General features: G+C 37.3%; 1 protein-coding gene and 1 pseudogene across 2 annotated transcripts in view; one reads left to right on the forward strand and one right to left on the reverse strand.

The window, feature by feature from the left end:
• LOC124833052 (DNA mismatch repair protein MSH1, mitochondrial-like) overlaps window positions 1-17,606 on the forward strand; it is a 36,373-nt pseudogene extending 18,767 nt beyond the window's left edge. Inside the window, exons 12-15 of the transcript XR_015780816.1 lie at window positions 3,791-3,848; window positions 4,178-4,474; window positions 15,789-16,481; window positions 17,223-17,606. The product of XR_015780816.1 is annotated as a DNA mismatch repair protein MSH1, mitochondrial-like (transcript). The remainder of the gene's footprint in view (window positions 1-3,790; window positions 3,849-4,177; window positions 4,475-15,788; window positions 16,482-17,222) is intronic.
• Window positions 17,607-18,308: 702 nt separating this feature from the next.
• Window positions 18,309-19,398, reverse strand: LOC148195169 (uncharacterized). Its single transcript, XM_088094032.1, has 3 exons — window positions 19,345-19,398; window positions 18,571-18,705; window positions 18,309-18,386 (listed from the first exon to the last, which is right to left on the reverse strand). The coding sequence occupies exons 1-3, from the start codon at window positions 19,396-19,398 to the stop codon at window positions 18,309-18,311; spliced, it is 267 nt and encodes an 88-aa protein (XP_087950158.1).
• Window positions 19,399-20,954: the final 1,556 nt, after the last annotated feature.

The following is a 20,954-nucleotide window of genomic DNA, read 5'->3' on the forward strand; positions in this document are numbered from 1 at the left end:
AGAAGGTGGTCATAAAAGGGATCCCATGTTGGCTAGAAGATTGGTGGAGCCCGAAGCTTTACTGAAGATGAGGAAGTGGAGGCATGGATGTTGGTGTGGGAATTTAGGGCAGATAGGAAGAAGTGAGGAATACCGACTGCCAGGGGCTGACAGGGAGACACCAGAGGATTGAAGCAGGTTTCTGGAGATACATTCAGAGGTCTTCCATGAACCCAGGGGATTATCTCCAGACAGAGGGATGGTGCATCAAATACCCCTCAAGGAAGGGTTGACCCTGTGAATGTGCGCCCATATAGGTACCCACACGTGATGAAAGGTGAAATTGAGAAGCAAGTGGCGGAAATGTTGAAGACAGGATTATCAGACTTAGCACTAGCCCGTATTCAAGCCCAGTTATATTAGTCAAGAAAAGATGGCAACTGGCGTTTCTGTGTGGATTATAGGGCGTTAAATCGGGCTACTATACCCACAAGTTTCCATCCCCGTTTAGAAGAATTACTGGATGAGTTAAGGGGAGCTAGGTATTTTTTAGTGGATTTGAAGGCAGGATACCACCAGATTCGGATGGAGAAGGGGATATACATAAAACAACCTTTAGAACTCACCAAGGCCATTATGAGTTCATGGTGATGCCTTTTGGTCTCACCAACGCACCAACAACCTTTCAAGTGCCATGAACAACTTGCTGCAACCTTATTTGAGGAGGTTCGTGTTAGTATTCTTGATGACATCTTGGTTTACAACCATCATGGAGAACATTTGAAGCATGTGGGGCAGGTGTTGAGTAAACTGAGCAGAATAACTGGGTGGCGAATAGAAAAAATGTGAGTTTGAAACAATACAAATAGATATCTGGGCATCTAATTTCAGAGAGGGGACTAGAAATGGATCAAGAAAGGTAAAAGTAGTGTTGGAGTGGGAAGAACCCAGACTCTAAAGGCTTTGAGAGGGTTCTTGGGCCTTACAGGGTACTACAGGCGTTTTGTAAGGGACTACGGTAAAATTGAAAAACCCATGACTGAGTTTTGAAGAAGGGGCAATTCGCGTGGACAGAACCAGCTAGTGCTGCAATGGCCAGGTTGAAGGAAGCTGTCACCATTGCACCAGTGTTGATCCTGCCTGATTTTTAGTCAGCCCTTTCACATAGAATGCGATGCATCAGGTGGAGGGTAGGGGCAATTCTTACCCAAGGAAAAAGACCCATTGCTTTCTTTAGCAAGACTTTATCAGAGGATCTTTGAACAAATCGATATATGAAAAGGAGCTTATGGCTTTAGTATGGCTATCCAACATTGGAGACCATATCTCCTAGGCAGAGGTTTATTGTGCACACTGATCAAAGAAGCCTCAAATATTTGTTGAAACAACGGATCACTACACAGAATCAACAAAATTGGATGGCTAAACTATTGGGGTATGACTTTGAAATTCTGCATAAATCAGGAGCAACTAACAATGGGGATGCGTTGTCACGAAAAAAAGGAGGAAAATGGGGAGGATGAGAAGGAATTGAGGGTGGTGGCAAGGCCTTATTGGTAGGACTTTCAGGAGGTTTTGATGGAAGTTGAGGAGGATTAGGCATTGGTAAAGGTGATAGAAGATATCAAGAAAGATCCTAATTTACATCCAGCCTTCACTGTAGAGCATGACAGGTTGCATTATAAAGGGAGGTGGTGCTTTCAGCTAGTTCAGCCTGGATTCCCAAGCTCATAGTCGAGTTTCAATGACAAATACATGGGGGCATTCAGGTATTTACAAGAATTACCGAAAGGTAGCCCAATCACTGTATTGGATGGGGATGAAAAAGTCAGTCACTGATTTTGTTGCTGGTTGTTTAGTATGTCAACACATAATATTTAGCATCTTCTCCTCAAGGACTGTTACAACCTTTACCCATACCTCACGTTGTTTGGGAAAAAGTGAGTATGGATTTTATAGTCAAACTGCCTAAGTCCCAGGGGTATGATGCTGTGCTGGTGGTAGTGGATCGCCTGAGCAAATATGGTCAGTTTTTACCTTTGAAACATCCTTATTCAGCACGCACCATAGTAGAAGTGTTTGTTAGGTAGATAGTCCGACTACATGGGGTGCCAGTCTCCATTGTTAGTGATAGGGACCCATTGTTTTTGAGTGTATACTGGAAGGAGCTTTTCAAGATGAGGGACACAACTGAAGATGAGTACTGCCTATGACCTTGAATCAGATGGGCAAACTGAAGTTTTAAACAAGATTTTGAAGGCTATTTGAGGTGTTTTGCTCAGAGCAGCCAAAAAGCTGGAGTACAATACTTCCTTGGGCTGAGTATTGGTATAATACTAGCTATCAAGGTGCAGCGAAATGCACCCCTTTGAGACTGTTTATGGCAGAGCTCCTCCCTCCCTAAACAGGTTCATACCAGAGAAACTCCTGTAGAAGCAGTAGGACAGGAGTTGCGGACTCGGGATGAAGCCCTTAGGCAGCTTAGATTCTATTTAACCCGAGCTCAGGACTTGATGGCAAAATATGCGACTAGAAAGAGGAAACCAATGGATATTAAGGTCAAGGATTGGGTATATTTAAAGATTAGACCCCATCAATAGACTTCTATGCCCTCAAGACTGCATCCAAACTTGTCAGCTAGATATTTTAGGCCATCTCAAGTCATACAACAAGTAGGGGAGGTAGCCTTCAAGCTCCAATTACCTGACACATCTAGGATACATCCTATATTCCATGTGTCTCAACTAAAGAAGGCAGTGAGCGCGAAGAGTGTGGAGAAGGAACTGCCAACAGACCTGCAGGTAGAGGGGCCAACATTTTGGCCCATCAGAATTCTGGACAGAAGGCAGATACAACAAGGGGAAAAAATGGTGCAACAGATATTGATTGAATGGCATGAAGAAGGTAGAGATGGAGCGACTTGGGAAGATGCACTAACTATCAAAGACCAATATCCAGATTTCAACCTTGAGGACAAGGTTGATCGTCAGGCAGTGGGTAATATTTGGGAGTGGAGAGTTTATGAGAGGAGAAGGAAGAGTTAATGTCCTAACAGTTTTAGCAGTTAGGAGAGGCGAGAAATTAGGAATTGTATAAATAGAGTTCTGTACTTTGTTTTGGGTAGCTTTTGACATTAGTTTGTATAGACAGGAACATTTGTCCTGTTGAGGGGGATTAGGCTCCCGTATATTGATTGTACATTGAACTTTGGTACATTGAATACAGAATACCATTCTTTTACAGTTGGTTTTCTTGTTTGTGAGTGTGAGTGTTTGTCATTGTTGGGTTTCATATTCAGAAACCTAACAGTATCGGAGACTATAACTCCTCTTAGTAATCACCTCTACTGGTAGGTTCTCCTGATTTGGAAGACTTCTATATAAGGTGGGTGTTGGGAAATCCCACATGGTCTGCCTCAATCCTTGGTATATGGCTTATATATTTGTTGTGTAACTTCACTTAATACCAATAGGTTTTAGGATGAAATCTGATATGGTGTCATAGAATATAGCTCATCTTGATAATTGCATATTGTGATAGGCTCTCTTGATTTGGAAGACATATGTGGGAATCCAACATATATGCTTGCTTTTCTTGGGTTGTTTATGGAAAATGGTGAATAAGTGGTCAGGTTAATTGTTATTATCTTGGTTTCTTTAATAAATTAAGCCTACCACAAAATAATCATTCTTCACTTTTCAGAATCTTGTGGAATTCTTCTGTTTTGAAATCGGTGGTTGTAAAATGTAATGTAACCAATCAATGTTTTATAATACTGAAATGGTGAAATTATTTACTTGATGCCTTTCAGTGAAGGGAGAAGAAGGAGATGGGTTTTTCCAACACTTGCACATTCGAATGGGTTTGAGGTAGTATGTAATAACTTGATAGTGCTGTTATTTTTATTGATGGATAATGTTTATGTTTGCAGAGAATAAACTTATGGATTGTTCTCTGTATATTGTACACTCTTGTAACTGAGTTGTATCTTGGTCAGATAGTTACAGCTGTTAGGCGGTTACAATGATTCCATTGATTAGGCAGTTAAAACGGTTATCGTTGTTAGACAATTACAACTATATCTCAGTCCTCTGAGCATAGATGTGTAAATGTGTTTCTCTATCACCTAATGGCAGTTATTTTTATTCATAACTTGTTTGGGTTTGAGAGTTGATGGCTATATGTTAAATTGTTACAGGATGTAAAATCGTCGGACAAAACCCATGGGATGAAGATAGTTGGTTTATCACCATATTGGATCCACATCGCAGAGGGTGTTGTGCGTAATGATGTTGATATGGAATCATTATTTCTTTTGACAGGACCGAATGGTGGTGGGAAATCAAGTTTACTTCGTTCAATTTGTGCTGCTGCACTACTTGGGATATGTGGACTCATGGTTCCTGCAGAATCAGCCGTGATTCCTTATTTTGACTCCATCACACTTCATATGAAGTCATATGATAGTCCAGCTGATAAAAAGAGTTCCTTTCAGGTTTGATATTTTCTCATGCTTTTGTCTCATGTTCATCCATAGTAAAATATTATACAATTCTGATTACACCCAAACCCGAAGCCAGAGTGTTCAAATATGGACGGAAAGCAAGAATGAGGTCATAACCAGGATGAATACCCACTTATGAAGTATTCATAGATAAAGCTTCTTCCCAAACGAACTTAATTACCAACACTTGAAAATGGATTATTCTATGACTTCCAAGGATGTTGGCCTTTACTTTTTGCAATACCTTTTTACCATTTTCATAAACACAATACTAATGTGTTGTTTACTAGAGAAAGTAGTGTATGCTAGAAAACAAGAATATGATGTCATATGTTAAGAAGTAAACTTTAAGCCTAACTCAACCCTACAAAACCGGCTTGTAAGGTGAGGTTTGCACCCACTTATATACTATAAATTGGATTTATCTCTAGTCGATGTGGGACTTCCAACACTCCCCTACGCCGAGGTATATACATCTCGAGCGTGTGACTAGACATTAATGGGTGGTTCGATAGTGGCTTGATAGTGGGTGGAACAATATTTCCACACAAATCTCGATAGGATAGGCTTTAACCTGACTCTAAGACCATGTTAAGAAGTGAACTTTAAGCCTAACTCAACCTCACAAAACTAGCTTGTAAGGTGAGGTTTCCACCCACTTATATACAATAAATTGACCTTATATCTAGTCGATGTGGAACTTTCAACACATCATATGGTCAGTAGCTCCGATGTCACAATCTAAAGATCCTTAAGAATGGTATTAGACATTAAAGTCATTGCTAGTCCTAAGGGTTTGTCTTAAGTTTAGTAGAAAATAATATTTGTCTTATTGAGTCTGTTACGTATCCGAGTAGGAGATGTAACAAAATCACCCTCTCACACACTCACAACAAGCAAAAGAATAATGAATGAATGATAATGAACGAATGAATATCTTTTATTGATGGTAATATCTGAATAAACAAAAGTAAACAATAATTGGGAGCACAACCTCCATCAATTATTTGGGAGCATAACCTCCCTCACAAGACAATAACGTTTGTCACAAAACTCAATAATCAAAAGCATACCTTTAACCCTAGACTCTCCCTTTATTTATACTAATTATTTCCTAAGTAAAATTATTTCCCTAGAATAAAATATGAATATTGTTCTAAATAAAATATTTCCCTAAAATGAAATATTTCCCTAGAATAAAATCTTTCCCTAGAATAAAATATGAATATTGTTCTAAATAAAATATTTCCCTAAGATATATTCTTATTTACTATAATTATTTCTAACTATTTCCCGCCTATCCTAACTGTTGTCTCAGTTAGGATAGTCACTCTTCAACCGATCGGGTCCAGTTCCCATTCGGCTTTGCTTCCCCTGCCTCCTATCGTTCAGCTCCCGCTCTTCACCACCTTCCATCGTTCGACTAGACCTCTCCACACCTTCCACCATTCGGTTACTGTTCGGCCTCACTTCCCTCCTACCTTCCTTCTCCTTCTCATATACTTTCCAGACCTTATTATTACCCCCTACCTTATACCGTAACATATGGTTAGTAGCTCCGATGTCACAATCTAAAGATCCTAAAGAATGGTATTAGACATTAAAGTCATTGCTAGTCCTAAGGGTTTTTCTTAAGTTTATTAGAAAATAATTTGTCTTATTGAGTCTCATTACATATACATGATTATGTACATACATTGATCGGGTAATTTAGGAAACAAGAACAACCTATTCTAGGAAAAAAATCTCCAAGATTGTAAGATTGATATGCTAGTAATAAAACCAAGATATAGTTAATATACATAATTAGAACCAATGGGAGTAAACTCTAGAACTTCCTAAAATATCTCGACAAAATAAAATCCAAAGCCTCCTAAAATATCTTACTTGAGACTGAAACTGTAAAATATATTTCTAGAGGGGTTAATTCATCCCTCTCACTTTCATCTATTTATAATAAAGTTTTGATACAAAAGTACATGGAAGATTAAGGGTTTGCCCTAGATACCTAGGTGTAGACCTAGGTACTACTATAGATGTTACACATAAAGACTAGTACACTACTCTTAAGTAGGCTTAACGATGATACATAGGTGCAATTATTCTAAAACTCCCCCTTAAGTTGGAGCATATAGATTGTATGTACCAAGTTTGGAACAAATAAACTCAACCCAAGGACCCCTTAATGACTTGGTCAACACATCTGCAAGTTGGTCATTTGATCCAACAAACTCAATACATATTTCTTTAGTCAACAACTTTTCACGAACAAAATGACAATCGATTTCTATATGTTTAGTCCTCTTGTAAAACACTGGATTTGATTCAATGTGGAGAGCAACTTGATTATCGTAATACATCTTCATCTGTCACAGATGTTAAGCTCTTGAAGGAATTGCTTTCCCATATAAGTTCACATGTCAGTGACACCATTGCCCTATATTCGACTTCAGCTGTTGATCAAGCTACTAGATTCTGTTTCTTACTTTTCCATGAAATAATGTTTCCTTCCAGGAAAACACAATATCCGGTAGTAGACCGTCTATCAATAGGCGAACTTGTCCAGTCTACATTACAGTACTCAGATACCTGAATGCTTCCTTTATCTTCATATAACAACCCTTGCCCAGGAGTCTTTTTCACATACCTTAGAATGCGAATGATAGCATTCCAATGGTCAACACATGGAGCCTGCATGAACTCACTAACCACTCCAACTGCAAAAGATAGATTTGGCCTTGTAATAGTGAGATAAAAAAATTTGCCAACCTATACCTCTCAAGATCAGAGAATAATTCACCTTCTTTTGTCCTTCATTTCTGGTTTGGGTCCATGGGATTGTCTACCGGTTTGCAATCAATCATGCCTGTTTTTTGTAATATATCAAGAGCATACTTCCTTTTGGAGATTACAACTCCATCTTTTGACTAAGCTGCTTCAATGCCTAAGAAGTATTTAAGACTTTCAAGATCCTTGGTTTGGAAATGTCTACACAAGTACTCTTTCAGTTGAGATATTCCAACGGCATCATTTCCTGTAATGACTATATCATCAACATATACTATTAAGTAAACACAATGACAATAAAAAACCGAATGGTTTGTTTCACTGGGTTTTAGCTCAAAGTTTTGAACAATAGAGCTAAACTTTCCAAACCAAGCACGTGGTAATTGCTTGAGGCCATATAGAAATTGACGAAATTTGCCGACCATACCAGATTCCCCCCTGAGCAACAAACCCAGGAGGTTGCTCCATATAAACTTCTTCCTCAAGATCACCATGGAGGAAGACATTCTTCATATTTAATTGATGAAGTGGCTAGTGACGAATTGCTGTCATGGCAAGGAAGAGGCTAATAGTAGTCATCTTGGCTACAGAAGAGAAAGTGTCATAATAATCAAGACCATAAACCTAAGTGTAACCTTTTGCAATTAACCGAGCTTTGAGTCGATCAGTTTCACCATCAGGGCTGACTTTAACTACATACACCCATCGGCAACCAATGTCCTTTTTTCCTGGCGGAAGTGGTACGAGCTCCCAAGTATTACTGTGGTCAAGAGCCTGCATTTCTGCAACCATGGCTTGTTGCCATCCAGTGTGAGCAAGAGCTTCATTCACATTTTTGGGTATAACCACTAAGATATTGAGGATAAAAGAGAGTAATAGGAAGGCAACAATCTGTGATAGCTAAGAAAATTATAAATGGGATGTGGGTTGCGAGTAGACCGAGTACCTTTTCTGAGAGTAATGGGCCAACTTGAATCAGCTTCACCAGGAGACGTGGTATGAGGTGACAAGGGAGAAGAATCTGAAGTAGGGTATTCACCATTGTCACGGAGAGGTGGACTATCCATCGGGGTCCTGTGTTGGATGACATTAGTATCTGGAGAGATGGGTGCAGGAGAAATTTGATCAAGACTTGGATTGACAAAGACATGTAATACTTCTTAGTTTTAGGAGAGTAACACCGATATCCTTTTTGAAGTCGAGAATAGCCTAAGAAGACACATTTGAGAGTGTGAGCGAAGAGTTTGTCTAGTCCTGGAGACATGTCATGAACAAAACACACAACCAAAAACTCTGGGAGATGTGTGAAATAAAGGATCATTAGGAAACAAAATGGAGAAAGGGACTTTATGATTGAGAGAGGTGGAGGGCATCCTATTAGTAAGATAACATGCAGTTAAGATGGCATCCCCCAGTGATGGACAAAAATATGCACTCCAAGGAAAAGGGGACAGACAATTTCAACCAAGTGTCTATTTTGGCGGCACACTGAGATGCTTTGCATGATGGCGTGTGAAGGAGAACTGGACTCCGGCATCGGTGGGGTTGGCCGTTGCGCGGAGAGACGAACCAGATCGGATGGTCAGTGGACGAAGTTGTGACGGTGGCCGGTGTTGGAGGGTCAAAACGGTAGAGAACAGAGATTAATGGTGCTGGATGGTGACAAACTGCTGTGGATAGCTACAAATAGTTGTAAAACAATGTTGAACAATGGTGGACAGCGGGAAACAACGTTGGACAATTGTGGATAGCAACTATAGGTGTCGCCAAGAAGACTAGACCGAAACTAGAGCGGAATCGATCCGCTCTGATACCAACTTGAGATTGAAACTATAAAATATATTTCTAGAGGGCTTAATCAATCCCTGTCACTTTCATCTATTTATAATAAAGTTATGATACAAAAGTACAAGGAAGATTAAGGTATGTCCTAGACACCTAGGTGCAGACCTAGATACTACACATAAAGACTAGTACACTACCCTTAAGTAGGCTTAATGGTGATACATAGGTGCAATTATTCTAACAATCTCGACACTCCCTTTCAAGCTAGTAAATAACTCTTCTACAATTTCAGGTTGGATATAATTCTCTCGAAGATAATGCGGTTTTAGCCCCTTGGTAAATATGTCTACAAGTGTCCTTGAGTAGACACTGTCATGCTTTCCTTTGAAAAGTGTTTGTCCACTTCAATGTGTTTGTTTCTTCCAATATAATCTACAACCATAAGTGTCAGAAGCTCTTAAATTATGTTGCAGTTAATATTTCCTTGTATAATTTTAGTTACAGAATTAGGAGTTTTAATTACATTTCATAATTAGGAGGATTACTAGATTGGTGGTATATTTATATCTATTGTACAAGATCATTGAATGTGAATTGCAGAGATAGATTACATCCATCATAGATTAGCATTTTCAATAAGTATGTCTATGTATTCTATTTAAGAGCTGTGAGAAATAGAGAAGATTGGGAGAAAATATCCCTTGTGTGTTTAGCATACACATAGGGTAGTTTATTTATATTGTAAGATATGGGCCAATGCCCTTAATACAGAATAGACTAAGCCCAAATAACAGAAACACACATCTTAACATCTAACACTCCTCCTCAAGCTGGAGCATATAAATCATATGTTCCAAGCTTGTTACAAAGATAATCAATTCTAGGTCCTCGTAAGGACTTAGTGAATATGTCTGCCAACTGGTTGCTTGAGTTAACAAACTCAGTCTTGATATCTCCGGATATGATTTTTTCTCGAATGAAATGACAATCAACTTCAATGTGTTTGGTTCTCTCATGGAAGACAGGGCTAGAGCTAATATGAAGAGCAGTTTGATTATCACATATAAGTATCATGTGAGTGACATCTCCAAATTTCAATTCACTAAGCAATTGTTTAAGCCACACAAGCTCGCAAGTAGCTGATGCCATAGCTCTATATTCTGCTTCTGCACTGGACCTTGCCACAACACTTTGCTTCATACTTTTCCAAGATATCAGGTTGCTACCAATAGAGACACAATATCCAGAAGTAGACCTCCTATCAGAAGGGGAACCAGCCCAATCAGCATCTGAATAACAAACGATTTTTGTATCGTTGTTAGGGCCATATAGCAAACCTTTTCCAGGTGATCTTTTAATATACTTGAGTATGCGAACAACTGCATCCCAATGGTCTTCACATGGGGAGTTTAGAAATTGACTCACCACACTAACTACGAAGGAAATGTCAAGACGCGTAACAGTAAGATAGTTTAATTTACCAACTAGTGTTCTGTACCGTTCAGGATCTGAGAAAGGCTCCCCCTGATTTGGTAGGAGTTTGATGTTAGGGTCCATAGGTGTCTCAACAGATTTACAGTTCATTAACCCTGTTTCCTCCAAGATGTCTAACGCATACTTCCTCTGAGATTTGACAATACCATCATTGGATTGTGCTACTTCAATACCCAAAAAGTACCGGAGTTTGCCAAGATCTTTGGTTTGAAAATGATGACAAAGGTGTTGTTTCATCTGAGAGATGCCAAGATAGTCGCTTCCTGTGAGAACAATATCATCGACATACGCTATTAAGTAGATACATCCAGCACTCGAGTGGCGATAGAACATTGAATGATCCGCTTCACTGCGAGACATACCAAATTGTTGAACAACACAACTGAATTTACCAAACCGGCCCGAGGAGACTGTTTTAGGCCATATAAGGATTTGCGAAGACGACATACCAATCCAGATGACTCCCCCTGAGCAACAAAGCCAGGCGGTTGCTCCATATAAATTTCTTCATGCAAATCACCATTGAGGAAAGCATTTTTGACATCAAGTTGGTAAAGAGGCCATTGTCGAAGAGCGGCCATGGCAATGAATAGGTGAACAGAGGTCATTTTTGCCACTGGAGAAAAAGTATCACTATAATCCAAACCAAAAATCTGTGTGTAGCCTTTGGCAACCAGTCGAGCTTTCAGACGATCAATTGTGCCATCAGGACCAACCTTGATAGCATACACCCACCTGCAACCAACAACAGACTTTCCAGATGGTAATTGGACAAGCTCCCAAGTTCCACTTTCCTGTAAAGCACTTAATTCATCCATCATAGCTTGACGCCAACCAGGATGAGTTAAGGCATCACCCATAGATTTGGGAATTGACACAGAAGAAATGGATGAGAGACAAGTATAAAAAGATGGAGATAATTTGTGGTAATTAAGAACAGTATAATGGGGGGAAGGGTTACGGGTAGAGCATATACCTTTACAGAGGGCAATAGGCAAGTCAGACTCAGTTGCTGGAGCCGGAGGAGACACATGAGGCGGCACCGGAAGTGAGTCATGAGGGAGACAATTACGGCAACTATAAACCTGAAGAGGTGGAGGTGAAGGATGATCCTGTGGTGAATGAGAGTCTAAAGGAGAAGACAAAATGGGTGGAGCATCACCAGGAGGATCACAGATAAGAGGAATATCAACAGTAACAGGGAGAGGTACAAAACTAGAAGATAGATGTGAAAAGTAAAAAGAAGACTCATCAAAAGTGACATCAGCAGAGATAAAATGACGATTGAGGGAAGGGGAAAAAACACTTATAGCCCTTTTGTGACCGTGGAAATCCTAAGAAGACACATTTGTGAGACCTAGGAGATAACTTATCAAGACCAGGACTAAAATCATGAACAAAACATGTAGACCCAAAAACCTCGAAGAGGTAATGGATGCATAGGGTCTTGAGGAAATAAGATAGAATGAGGGATTTTGTTATCTAGGACGGAAGATGGCATGCGGTTGATAAGATAACATGCTGTGAAAACTGCATCACCCCAAAAACGTGAGGGTACTTGACCATGAATCAGAAGTGTACGAGTTGTTTCAATAAGGTGTTTATTCTTGCGCTCAGCCACCCCATTTTGTTGAGGGGTATAAGCACATGAGGTTTGGTGAAGAATGCCATGAGAAGCCATAAACTGTTTAAACGATTGAGAAAGGTATTCACGGCCATTATCACTACGTAAATTTCGAATAGAAACCCCAAACTGTGTTTTTATTTCATTGAAAAAAGATTGGAAAATTGAAAACAACTCAGAACGATTCTTCATTAAAAACAACCAAGTACTGAAATACTGAAAACCTAAAATGGACTTAACACGACTAGGTCCCCAAATGTCAGAATGAACCAATGAAAAGGGGGACGACGCCCGTTGTGAGACACTACGAGGAAAGGAACTACGAATATGCTTCCCTAACTGACAAGACTCACACGACAAACTGGATAATGTGGACAACCTCGGGACAAGTTGTTGTAGTTTGGCAAGACTAGGATGACCGAACTGAGCATGAAGAAGGGATGGTGACTCCATGACTACGCCAACATGTGGAGAAGGGCGGAGATGATAAAGGCCATGAGACTCACATCTTGTGCCAATCATGTGTTTCGAACTCCGGTCCTACAACCAAACAAAATCTTTAGTAAATGAAATAATACAATTAAGAGTACGAGTTAAACGGCTAATGGACAATAAGTTGAAGGGAGACCCAGGGACATAAAGTACATGATCAATGGATATGGATGGAAAAATATTAATAGTACCAATATCATGAGATGAGACTCTAGACCCATCAGCCATTGTTACCGAGGGTAAATTATCTGGACATGACAAGGAAGAAAACAAGGACTTGTTACCAGTGATATGATCGGTGGCGCCTGAATCAAGGACCCAAGGTCCGAGGGAGTGAGTTAGACCAACAAAAGGTGTACCTGTACGTGCAACAGATGCAGATGTAGTGGAACCAGAGTGCTGATGATCCTCATACCATCTGAGAAATTCGTTAAAGATTGCAGGTTTGTCTACGGTATTAGATGAAGTAGGATGGTCTGCAGACGGTGATCGGGGAGGTGGATCAGAATTTGCCATTGCTACAGGTCGAGGAGGACATCCATGGAGAGCATAACATCTATCAATCTTGTGGCCTAACTTGCCACAATGGTCACATTTTGGACGTCCTTTACTTGGCTTGCGAGACCGACTTCGATCATCACGTTGAGCAGCCATAACAGAGGAATCATCAGTATGAGGGGATGTCTCAGTGACGGGTTTGCTCGGTATACGCAAAAGAGCAGAACAAGTAGAAGTAAAGTTGGGTATGACAGGAGAACCCAAAATCTAATCACGGACATGAGAAACATCATCAGAGAGTCCGTATAATGCCAACAACATGAAGAACTTTGATCGTTGTTCCAATTCTTCAGCAGGAGTGGAAGCAGGAGGTAATATATCATTAAAGTCATGAAGAAGGGCATGAATTTTACCCAAATATTCTGCCATGGGACCAGGATTGCGCGGACCAATAACAGTTAATAGGTCCTGACAAACACCATAAAGACGCTGAGTGTCATTTGTGTATAACAACTTCGCTTGTGCCCATACTTCTGAACATGTTTCATAGGATCGAAACATTTGTTTCAGTGAGGAGTGAATGGTGGACTTTATAACAATGCATAACTGAGCATCAATTTTCATCCAGCGGGAAGTGTCATCTATGGGAGCAGTAGTCACATTTTGAGTAAGATGATCTAAGTACCCCCGACTCTTCAACCAAAGTTTGATGTCGGACGCCCATGTTGCATAGTTTGTGCCATCTAACTTGTCAATGGACAAGTGTACATTCACATAATTGGTATATATTGAGGGATCAGAAGATGAGCCACCAATAGAGGTGTTTGTAGACGAGGAAGACGCCATAGAGAGGGAGAAACCCTAAAAATTCAAAGTGCTCCGATTGACGCAACGACCACAGATCCAGAAAGAGGGCGAGGAGGCGATCACGGCGGTGCTGATCGGCGGCGGAAAGCTCCGGCGACGCGCCGGCACGCGCGGCGGCAGCGGCGACTCTTGCGGCGGCGCGTGGGTGGTCCGTTCGCCGCGATCTTCATACCACGGTGGTTGCCCGGCCGAGGCGATTCCGATGGTGTGGTCGCCGGTCGATTCTGGAACTCCGGCGGCGGCGGCGGCGGCAGTGCCGGAGACCGTGGAGTTGACTGGAACTATTCCTGTGCTCTAGATACCATATGAGAAATAGAGAAGATTGGGAGAAAATATCCCTTGTGTGTTTAGCATACACATAGGGTAGTTTATTTATATTGTAAGATATGGGCCAATGCCCTTAATACAGAATAGACTAAGCCCAAATAACAGAAACACACATCTTAACATCTAACAAGAGCAATTGCTCCTCCATGAATAATGTTAGAAACAATTTTTTTTGTAAAGTAACAATTCACATATTCCTTGAGCCATTGCTCAATATTATGCTTCAGTACTAGATCTAGTTACTACACTTTGTATTTTACTTTCCAAGTTACTAGGTTTCTACCTAAGGAGGTGCAATATCCCGTAGTGAACCTTCTATTTATAACTGAGCCTGCATAATCAACATTAATATATGCCTCAAGACTAATGTTCTTGTTTCTTTTGAACAAAATTCCTCTTCTTGTTGTCCCTTTCAAATGCTAGGCAATTCTAAGAGCATCTTGTAAATGTATTTCATTTGGTTGATCCATAATTGACTACTAACTATAGCAAAAGCAATATTTGGTCTAATGTGAAATAGATAAATAAGTCTTTCCACAAGTCTCTGGTACATTTCTTTATCCACAATTGCACCCTCTGCACTTCCCATCTTTGTATTTGGATCAACGGGTGTACATGTTGGTTTGTATGCTGTTTCATCGGTTTCCGTAGCAGGTTAATAATGTATTTTTGCTGAAATATAAATATCCCTTTCTTGGATTGAGCTACTTTCATTTTCAGAAAATATTTTAACTTTCCTAAAATCTTGAATTCGAACACTTTGGTAAGGCCTTGTCTCATCCTTTGTTGCTCCTTTTTGTCATTCCATTAACAATGATATCATCCACGTAGACAATAAACTGTTACTCCCCCTAAATCAGAATGTTTGACAAATAAAATGTGGTTCCCTTGGCTCTATTTATATTAAGGCTCATCATCACTTTGGTGAATCTCCTAAACCATGGTTGCAAACATACTTACAAGCACAGTTTGTAGACATACTTACGAAGGGGTTGAACAAGAGTAACTTTGAGAACATTATGCCCAAGTTGAGAATGGGGAACACTTATTCACCAGCTTGAGGAGTGTCTAGATATTTTTGGAAGTTTAGATATTATTGAAGTTTAGATATTATTCCCATTGGCTTTAATTCTGTAAATTTGTTGTATCTTGATTTTATAACTAGCATATCAATACCACAATCTCAGAAATTTGTTTCCTAGGCTGTGCTACTTTCCTAAATTATCCAATCAATCTATGTATATATATCAGATGCATGTAATGACACTAAATAAGAGAGAAATTGTTTTGTTCTAATTTTGGGATGAATTATCAAGATAGGGGAAGTCAACATCATTATCCATAAAATTAAATACTTTTCTGTGCTTTATGGAATTACAGTTTTCATAATTACCTTGAACATTTCATCCATCTTTTTTGTATTTGTTTCAGGTGGAAATGTCAGAACTTCGATCCATCATTGGCGGAACCACCAAAAGGAGCCTTGTACTTGTTGATGAAATTTGCCGAGGAACAGAAACTGCAAAAGGGACTTGTATTGCTGGTAGCATCATTGAAACTCTAGAAAGAATTGGTTGTCTGGGTGTTGTGTCCACTCACTTGCATGGAATATTTACTTTGCCCCTAAACATCACAAGCACTGTGCGTAAAGCAATGGGCACAACGTCCATTGATGGACAAATAATGCCTACGTGGAAGCTGACAGATGGGGTCTGTAAGGAAAGTCTTGCTTTTGAAACTGCCATTAGGGAAGGAATTCCTGAGCCTATTATCAGAAGAGCTGAATATCTTTATCAGTCAGTTTATGCTGAGGAAAATTTCCCAAATGAAGACAAGTTTTCTACTTGCAACAATTTTAATAATTTGAATACAACACGTCTTCATTCTAAAAGGTTCTCATCAGGAGCTAATCAAATGGAAGTTTTACGCCAGGAAGTTGAAAGAGCTGTCACTGGGATATGCCAGGATTATATATTGGAACGGAAAAGCAAAAGGATTGCATTGGAGCTTCCTGAGATAAAATGTCTCTTAATCGGTACAAGGGAGCTGCCACCTCCATCGGTTGTAGGTTCTTCATGCGTCTATGTGATTTTAAGGTCAGATAAAAAGCTCTACGTAGGAGAGGTAAATACCAACTTTAGTATATTATCGTAATTTGAAGTAACCTTTTTCCTTATTTATTTTGTTTCTTCCTTTATCTTTGCGTGATACACAACGCGAGAAAATAACTAGACACCATGTAGGCAAAATTGAGCTATATATATGAATTTGCTTTTGAAGAAAACAAACGGGTAGACATTCCTAATTTATCCAGGAATCAATAATAACACCAACTTATTTTGATCTATTTCTATTATTAATTTTTACTATCTAGCATTTTTCTTTATTTCTATTTACAAGGGAGTAAGTCTCTGCTGTAAAAAATGTTCTCAGTACTTAGCTGTGGGGATGCCATAATTGATTCTATTGTAACTGTTTTTAGCCAAAAGCAGTATTTAATTGATAGCTGATAAACCTGGCTGCATGAATTGGTCTCATGGTTGGGTAGAATGGATCTGATTCCCTTCCGAATGATTGTCTCACATGAACGATCACATGAAAAGACTGAATTACTAATAAAAATTCTATACTCGGACCCACAGTTCTTTCTGGGGACTTATAGTTCTTATTGTGTCTATCTCCTTTATGGTATCTCTAAATATCATTTGTGATGACTTTTAGCACAATAACAAAAACATGTAATTTGTCTGAAATGCTGCAAATTATTCGTTTGTATGCCATCATTACGTTATACAGCTCCTTTCTTATTTTTTTTTTTAATATTAGTCAATTAGTTGAATTTTTTGTTGCATTGAAATGTTATAGACAGATGATCTTGAGGGACGGGTTCGAAGACATAGATTGAAAGAAGGTATGCATGAAGCATCATTCCTTTATTTCCTTGTCCCTGGAAAAATGGCATGCGAATTTGAATCTCTGCTCATCAACCAGCTTTCTAGTCAAGGCTTCCAACTGAGCAACACGTCTGATGGTAAGCATAGGAACTTTGGCACTTCCAACATGTATGCATAACTAGATGATAGACATTGATAATATCTAATTTAATTTTTCTGCCAGTTTTATATGGCGAAATCACTTTAAAAGTTTGGGAAGTAATGTCTGCAGCATTTTTGTTAGAATTAGTGGCTGTAGCTGTATTAATGTACTTTTGTCAATTATCTTACAAGTACAAAAAGGTCTCTTATCGTATCCCCCTTTGGTTCTTGCTTTAAATTATATTGAGATTAGGTAACAAAATCCTTATTTTTCAATATTCTTTTTGCTCTTTTTTTTTATTTGAAAAATTCGTTTTTGTTATAACTTTTTTTCATTTTCTTTCTCAATTCATTCAGATTTTGAAAGTATTTTTTTTTATCTTAGTTGAAACAATATTTTAAAATAACTTCACTCTTAAATGAAGGATGTTTATTTGCTATAAAAACATAATGCATTTTATTTCGAAAAATGAAGAAATATATTTAATAATACATTAAAAATTGAGTCATTTTAGAATTTTTTTATGAAGTTAAAATTCTAGTTTTAGAATAAAGAAAACAAATAATTGTTTTTTAATGTCTTTATACAATATATCTTTTTCTTTATCAATTCCTATATATACAATTTTTTTATCTCTTTTATTGACTAGCATCTAAATGGACTAAAAGTAGTTAAAAGTTAGAGTTTTATAATTATCATATTTAAATTAGTAATTAAACTATAATAATATGTAAAAGTGAATACTACAGAAAGTTAATCCAGAAAAGAAGAAAAATATAAATAAACAACTTTTTCTTACAAATGAATTTTCCTTGAAGAAATCCAATAATTAACCAATAAATACTTAATTTGCTAGTCCCTAACAACTAGGAATAAGCAAGAACCTATAAAAACACTTTCACTAATGAACACTGATCACTTCTTGTCCATTCCCAGTGTGTGTTTCACACTATCCACAGCACCTTGAGCCATGTTCTTCATTTGCTCCCCAGTCTGCAAAAAGGGGTAATTGAAATTAGAACACTATTTAACGAATTAATTAAGATATTAATGTTCATGAAGTTGCAGTGAAAATCACAAAAAAAACATAGATTATGTTCATGATAAGGATATTATATATGATGAACTCTTAAAGCGACATTGAACAAAAGTTGTTTGATATGAGAAAAAAGAGAACCTGTTGGAGAAAACCAGCTGCTTCCTCCTTGTTTTGCTCAGCAGTTTGCCCTGATGTGTTAGCAGCTGCATTAGCTTTGTCAACAGCTGCTGAAGCTGATTCCTTCGTAGATTGGACCAAATTTTCGGCCTTAGCCTAAACCATAATCAAACAACACTCATTAACAATTAAGAATAATATATATTTTCAATTTGCTAAGATAAAGAAACTGTTTGGCATGTATTGTGTAAGTTCAGAGTTAAATTTAAGGTTTATTCTCTTGCGTCTGATCTTCAATCAGGCCAGAATCAGTGGTACAGCTCTCATCAACAATAAATAAAATGAATTTTTAGAATATTTGTAAGTATAAATATCATTTTATAAAGTTTAATTACATTTAAAATTTATTTTACAAGATAATATTAAAATTATTTAACCTTTATCTTAACAAGATTTGTTATTTGTTAAATTATTTATTATTGAATTATTTTATTAATATTTAATTTTATACTTAACATATATATGTTTACAGAGATCTCACATCAAACATATTTATAGTATATAAATTATACAAACTTGATTTAATAAATAACTAAGAATTATATATATTGTGTGAAATTAAGAGTTTGATATTAAAATATATGAAGAAGATGTTTGAGTTGAAGGTAGTGTAAAATATATATAAAGAAAGTCATTGAACCAAAGAAAGAAGTAATATAATATATAAGAAAAGAGAGTGAGGTTTTGGGTTGAATATTATATATGTGATGTAAGTTGAGAAAGGGATTTGTTGACCTGAGTCTGGCCTTGGGTTTGGCCTGCACTGAAGTTTTGTTGGGTACTTGACATCTTTTATTGATTTGATGAAAAAGAGTGATAGAAAGAAAAGATCTAAAATGGTGTTATTTGGTGTTTCACAAGCTTCATTTATAGATCTAAGAAAAGCATAAAATATAGGATCCTCTACTCTGTTAACGAATGTGCGCATTTTTCTGTTTCTCTAACATGAGATAATCACGCATTTCCATCTTTCCTTTACTTTCATTTATTACTAGTTAATGCTTTTTTATTCTTCATTTTTCTTCCAACCAAAAATTTCAATGTTACAAAATAAAACTTACTATTTACAATTACACACTTTCTTTCTGCTCCTCCTCCTTGCCATTCTTCATACATTCCTAACTAAAAACAACTTTTCATATTACTTTTCGGATTACACAATTTCAAATTCTTTTTTATTTTTTCGAGTATATAATCCGAAAACCAAAAATAACTTCAGAACTATATAATTTAAAAGTCAAAAATAACTTTCAAATTAGTCAATTTTTTTTAAAAAAATATTTTTAGATTGCAAAATTTAAAAACCCTAAGGCATCACATGTAAAAAAATAGTTTTTGAATCACATGCATCACCGTAAGGCTCGCATGCACCCGCAGAGAATGTCTAAAAAAAGGGAAAAATGAATATTTACTCTGTTCCACTTTTTTGATTAGATGGTTATGTAGAGTTCTTCGCTAGGAATGATCTTGAAGTCTTTGATCTTCAATCATAGGTCAAAACTTAATAGAGATGGGTTTAGAGAGATAATGATTTTATAAAATAAACTTTATATAATTTAAAATTTTATTATTAAAATATTATACTATTATCTTTTTATATAAACACTGTTGCTCTAACACCGGATTCTCACACAGTAAATAATGATAATTAAATAAATTGAAAACAAATTATTTTTCTAAAATATCAATTTAAAAAATCTTGATAAACTTTTAACTTAAAAATTGTCAATAGTGATATCTTTATATTATCGATAATATTTGAAATTTAAATATTTTGTTGCATTTGATAAATGTTGAAATATTTTATTTGATAAAATAAAATCAATAAATTTGGCGTTATTGTCACTTGTTACTTTCTTTATTTTTGTATCAAATTATATTGACAAAAGCAACATAATTCATAAACATAGATTTAACTTCAATTTCATTATATAAAAAATAAACTCAAACTTTGAATAATAATCGATAATTGGTAAGTAATATTGCACCCCACATGATGATGAAGGAGTGTGATACAGTTTCCATAAATCACAATGAACGAATTCAAACAAACTCCCACTTTATGTAAACTGATTCTTACATTGTTTAGCACGGTAACATGCATCACGAGTTCTATATTATTATTTTTACTAAATATGCTCACACAAGGATTAACTTTTAACACCTTTTGTGACAGGTAACCTAAACGTCTATAATATATATTAATCATTAATGCATGCACCTTCGAAATACTCTAGAAAAATAAATTAAACCATACAATTGGAGGCATTGTGATACATAAATTAAATTGCAAATTAATTGAGACACATAAAAGACATTGCCAAGTTGCAAACTACCATCCAAAT

Source organism: Vigna umbellata, chromosome 7 (assembly GCF_029865625.1).
Source record: "Vigna umbellata cultivar VRB3 chromosome 7, Vumbellata_1.0, whole genome shotgun sequence".
Lineage (NCBI taxonomy): Eukaryota > Viridiplantae > Streptophyta > Magnoliopsida > Fabales > Fabaceae > Vigna > Vigna umbellata.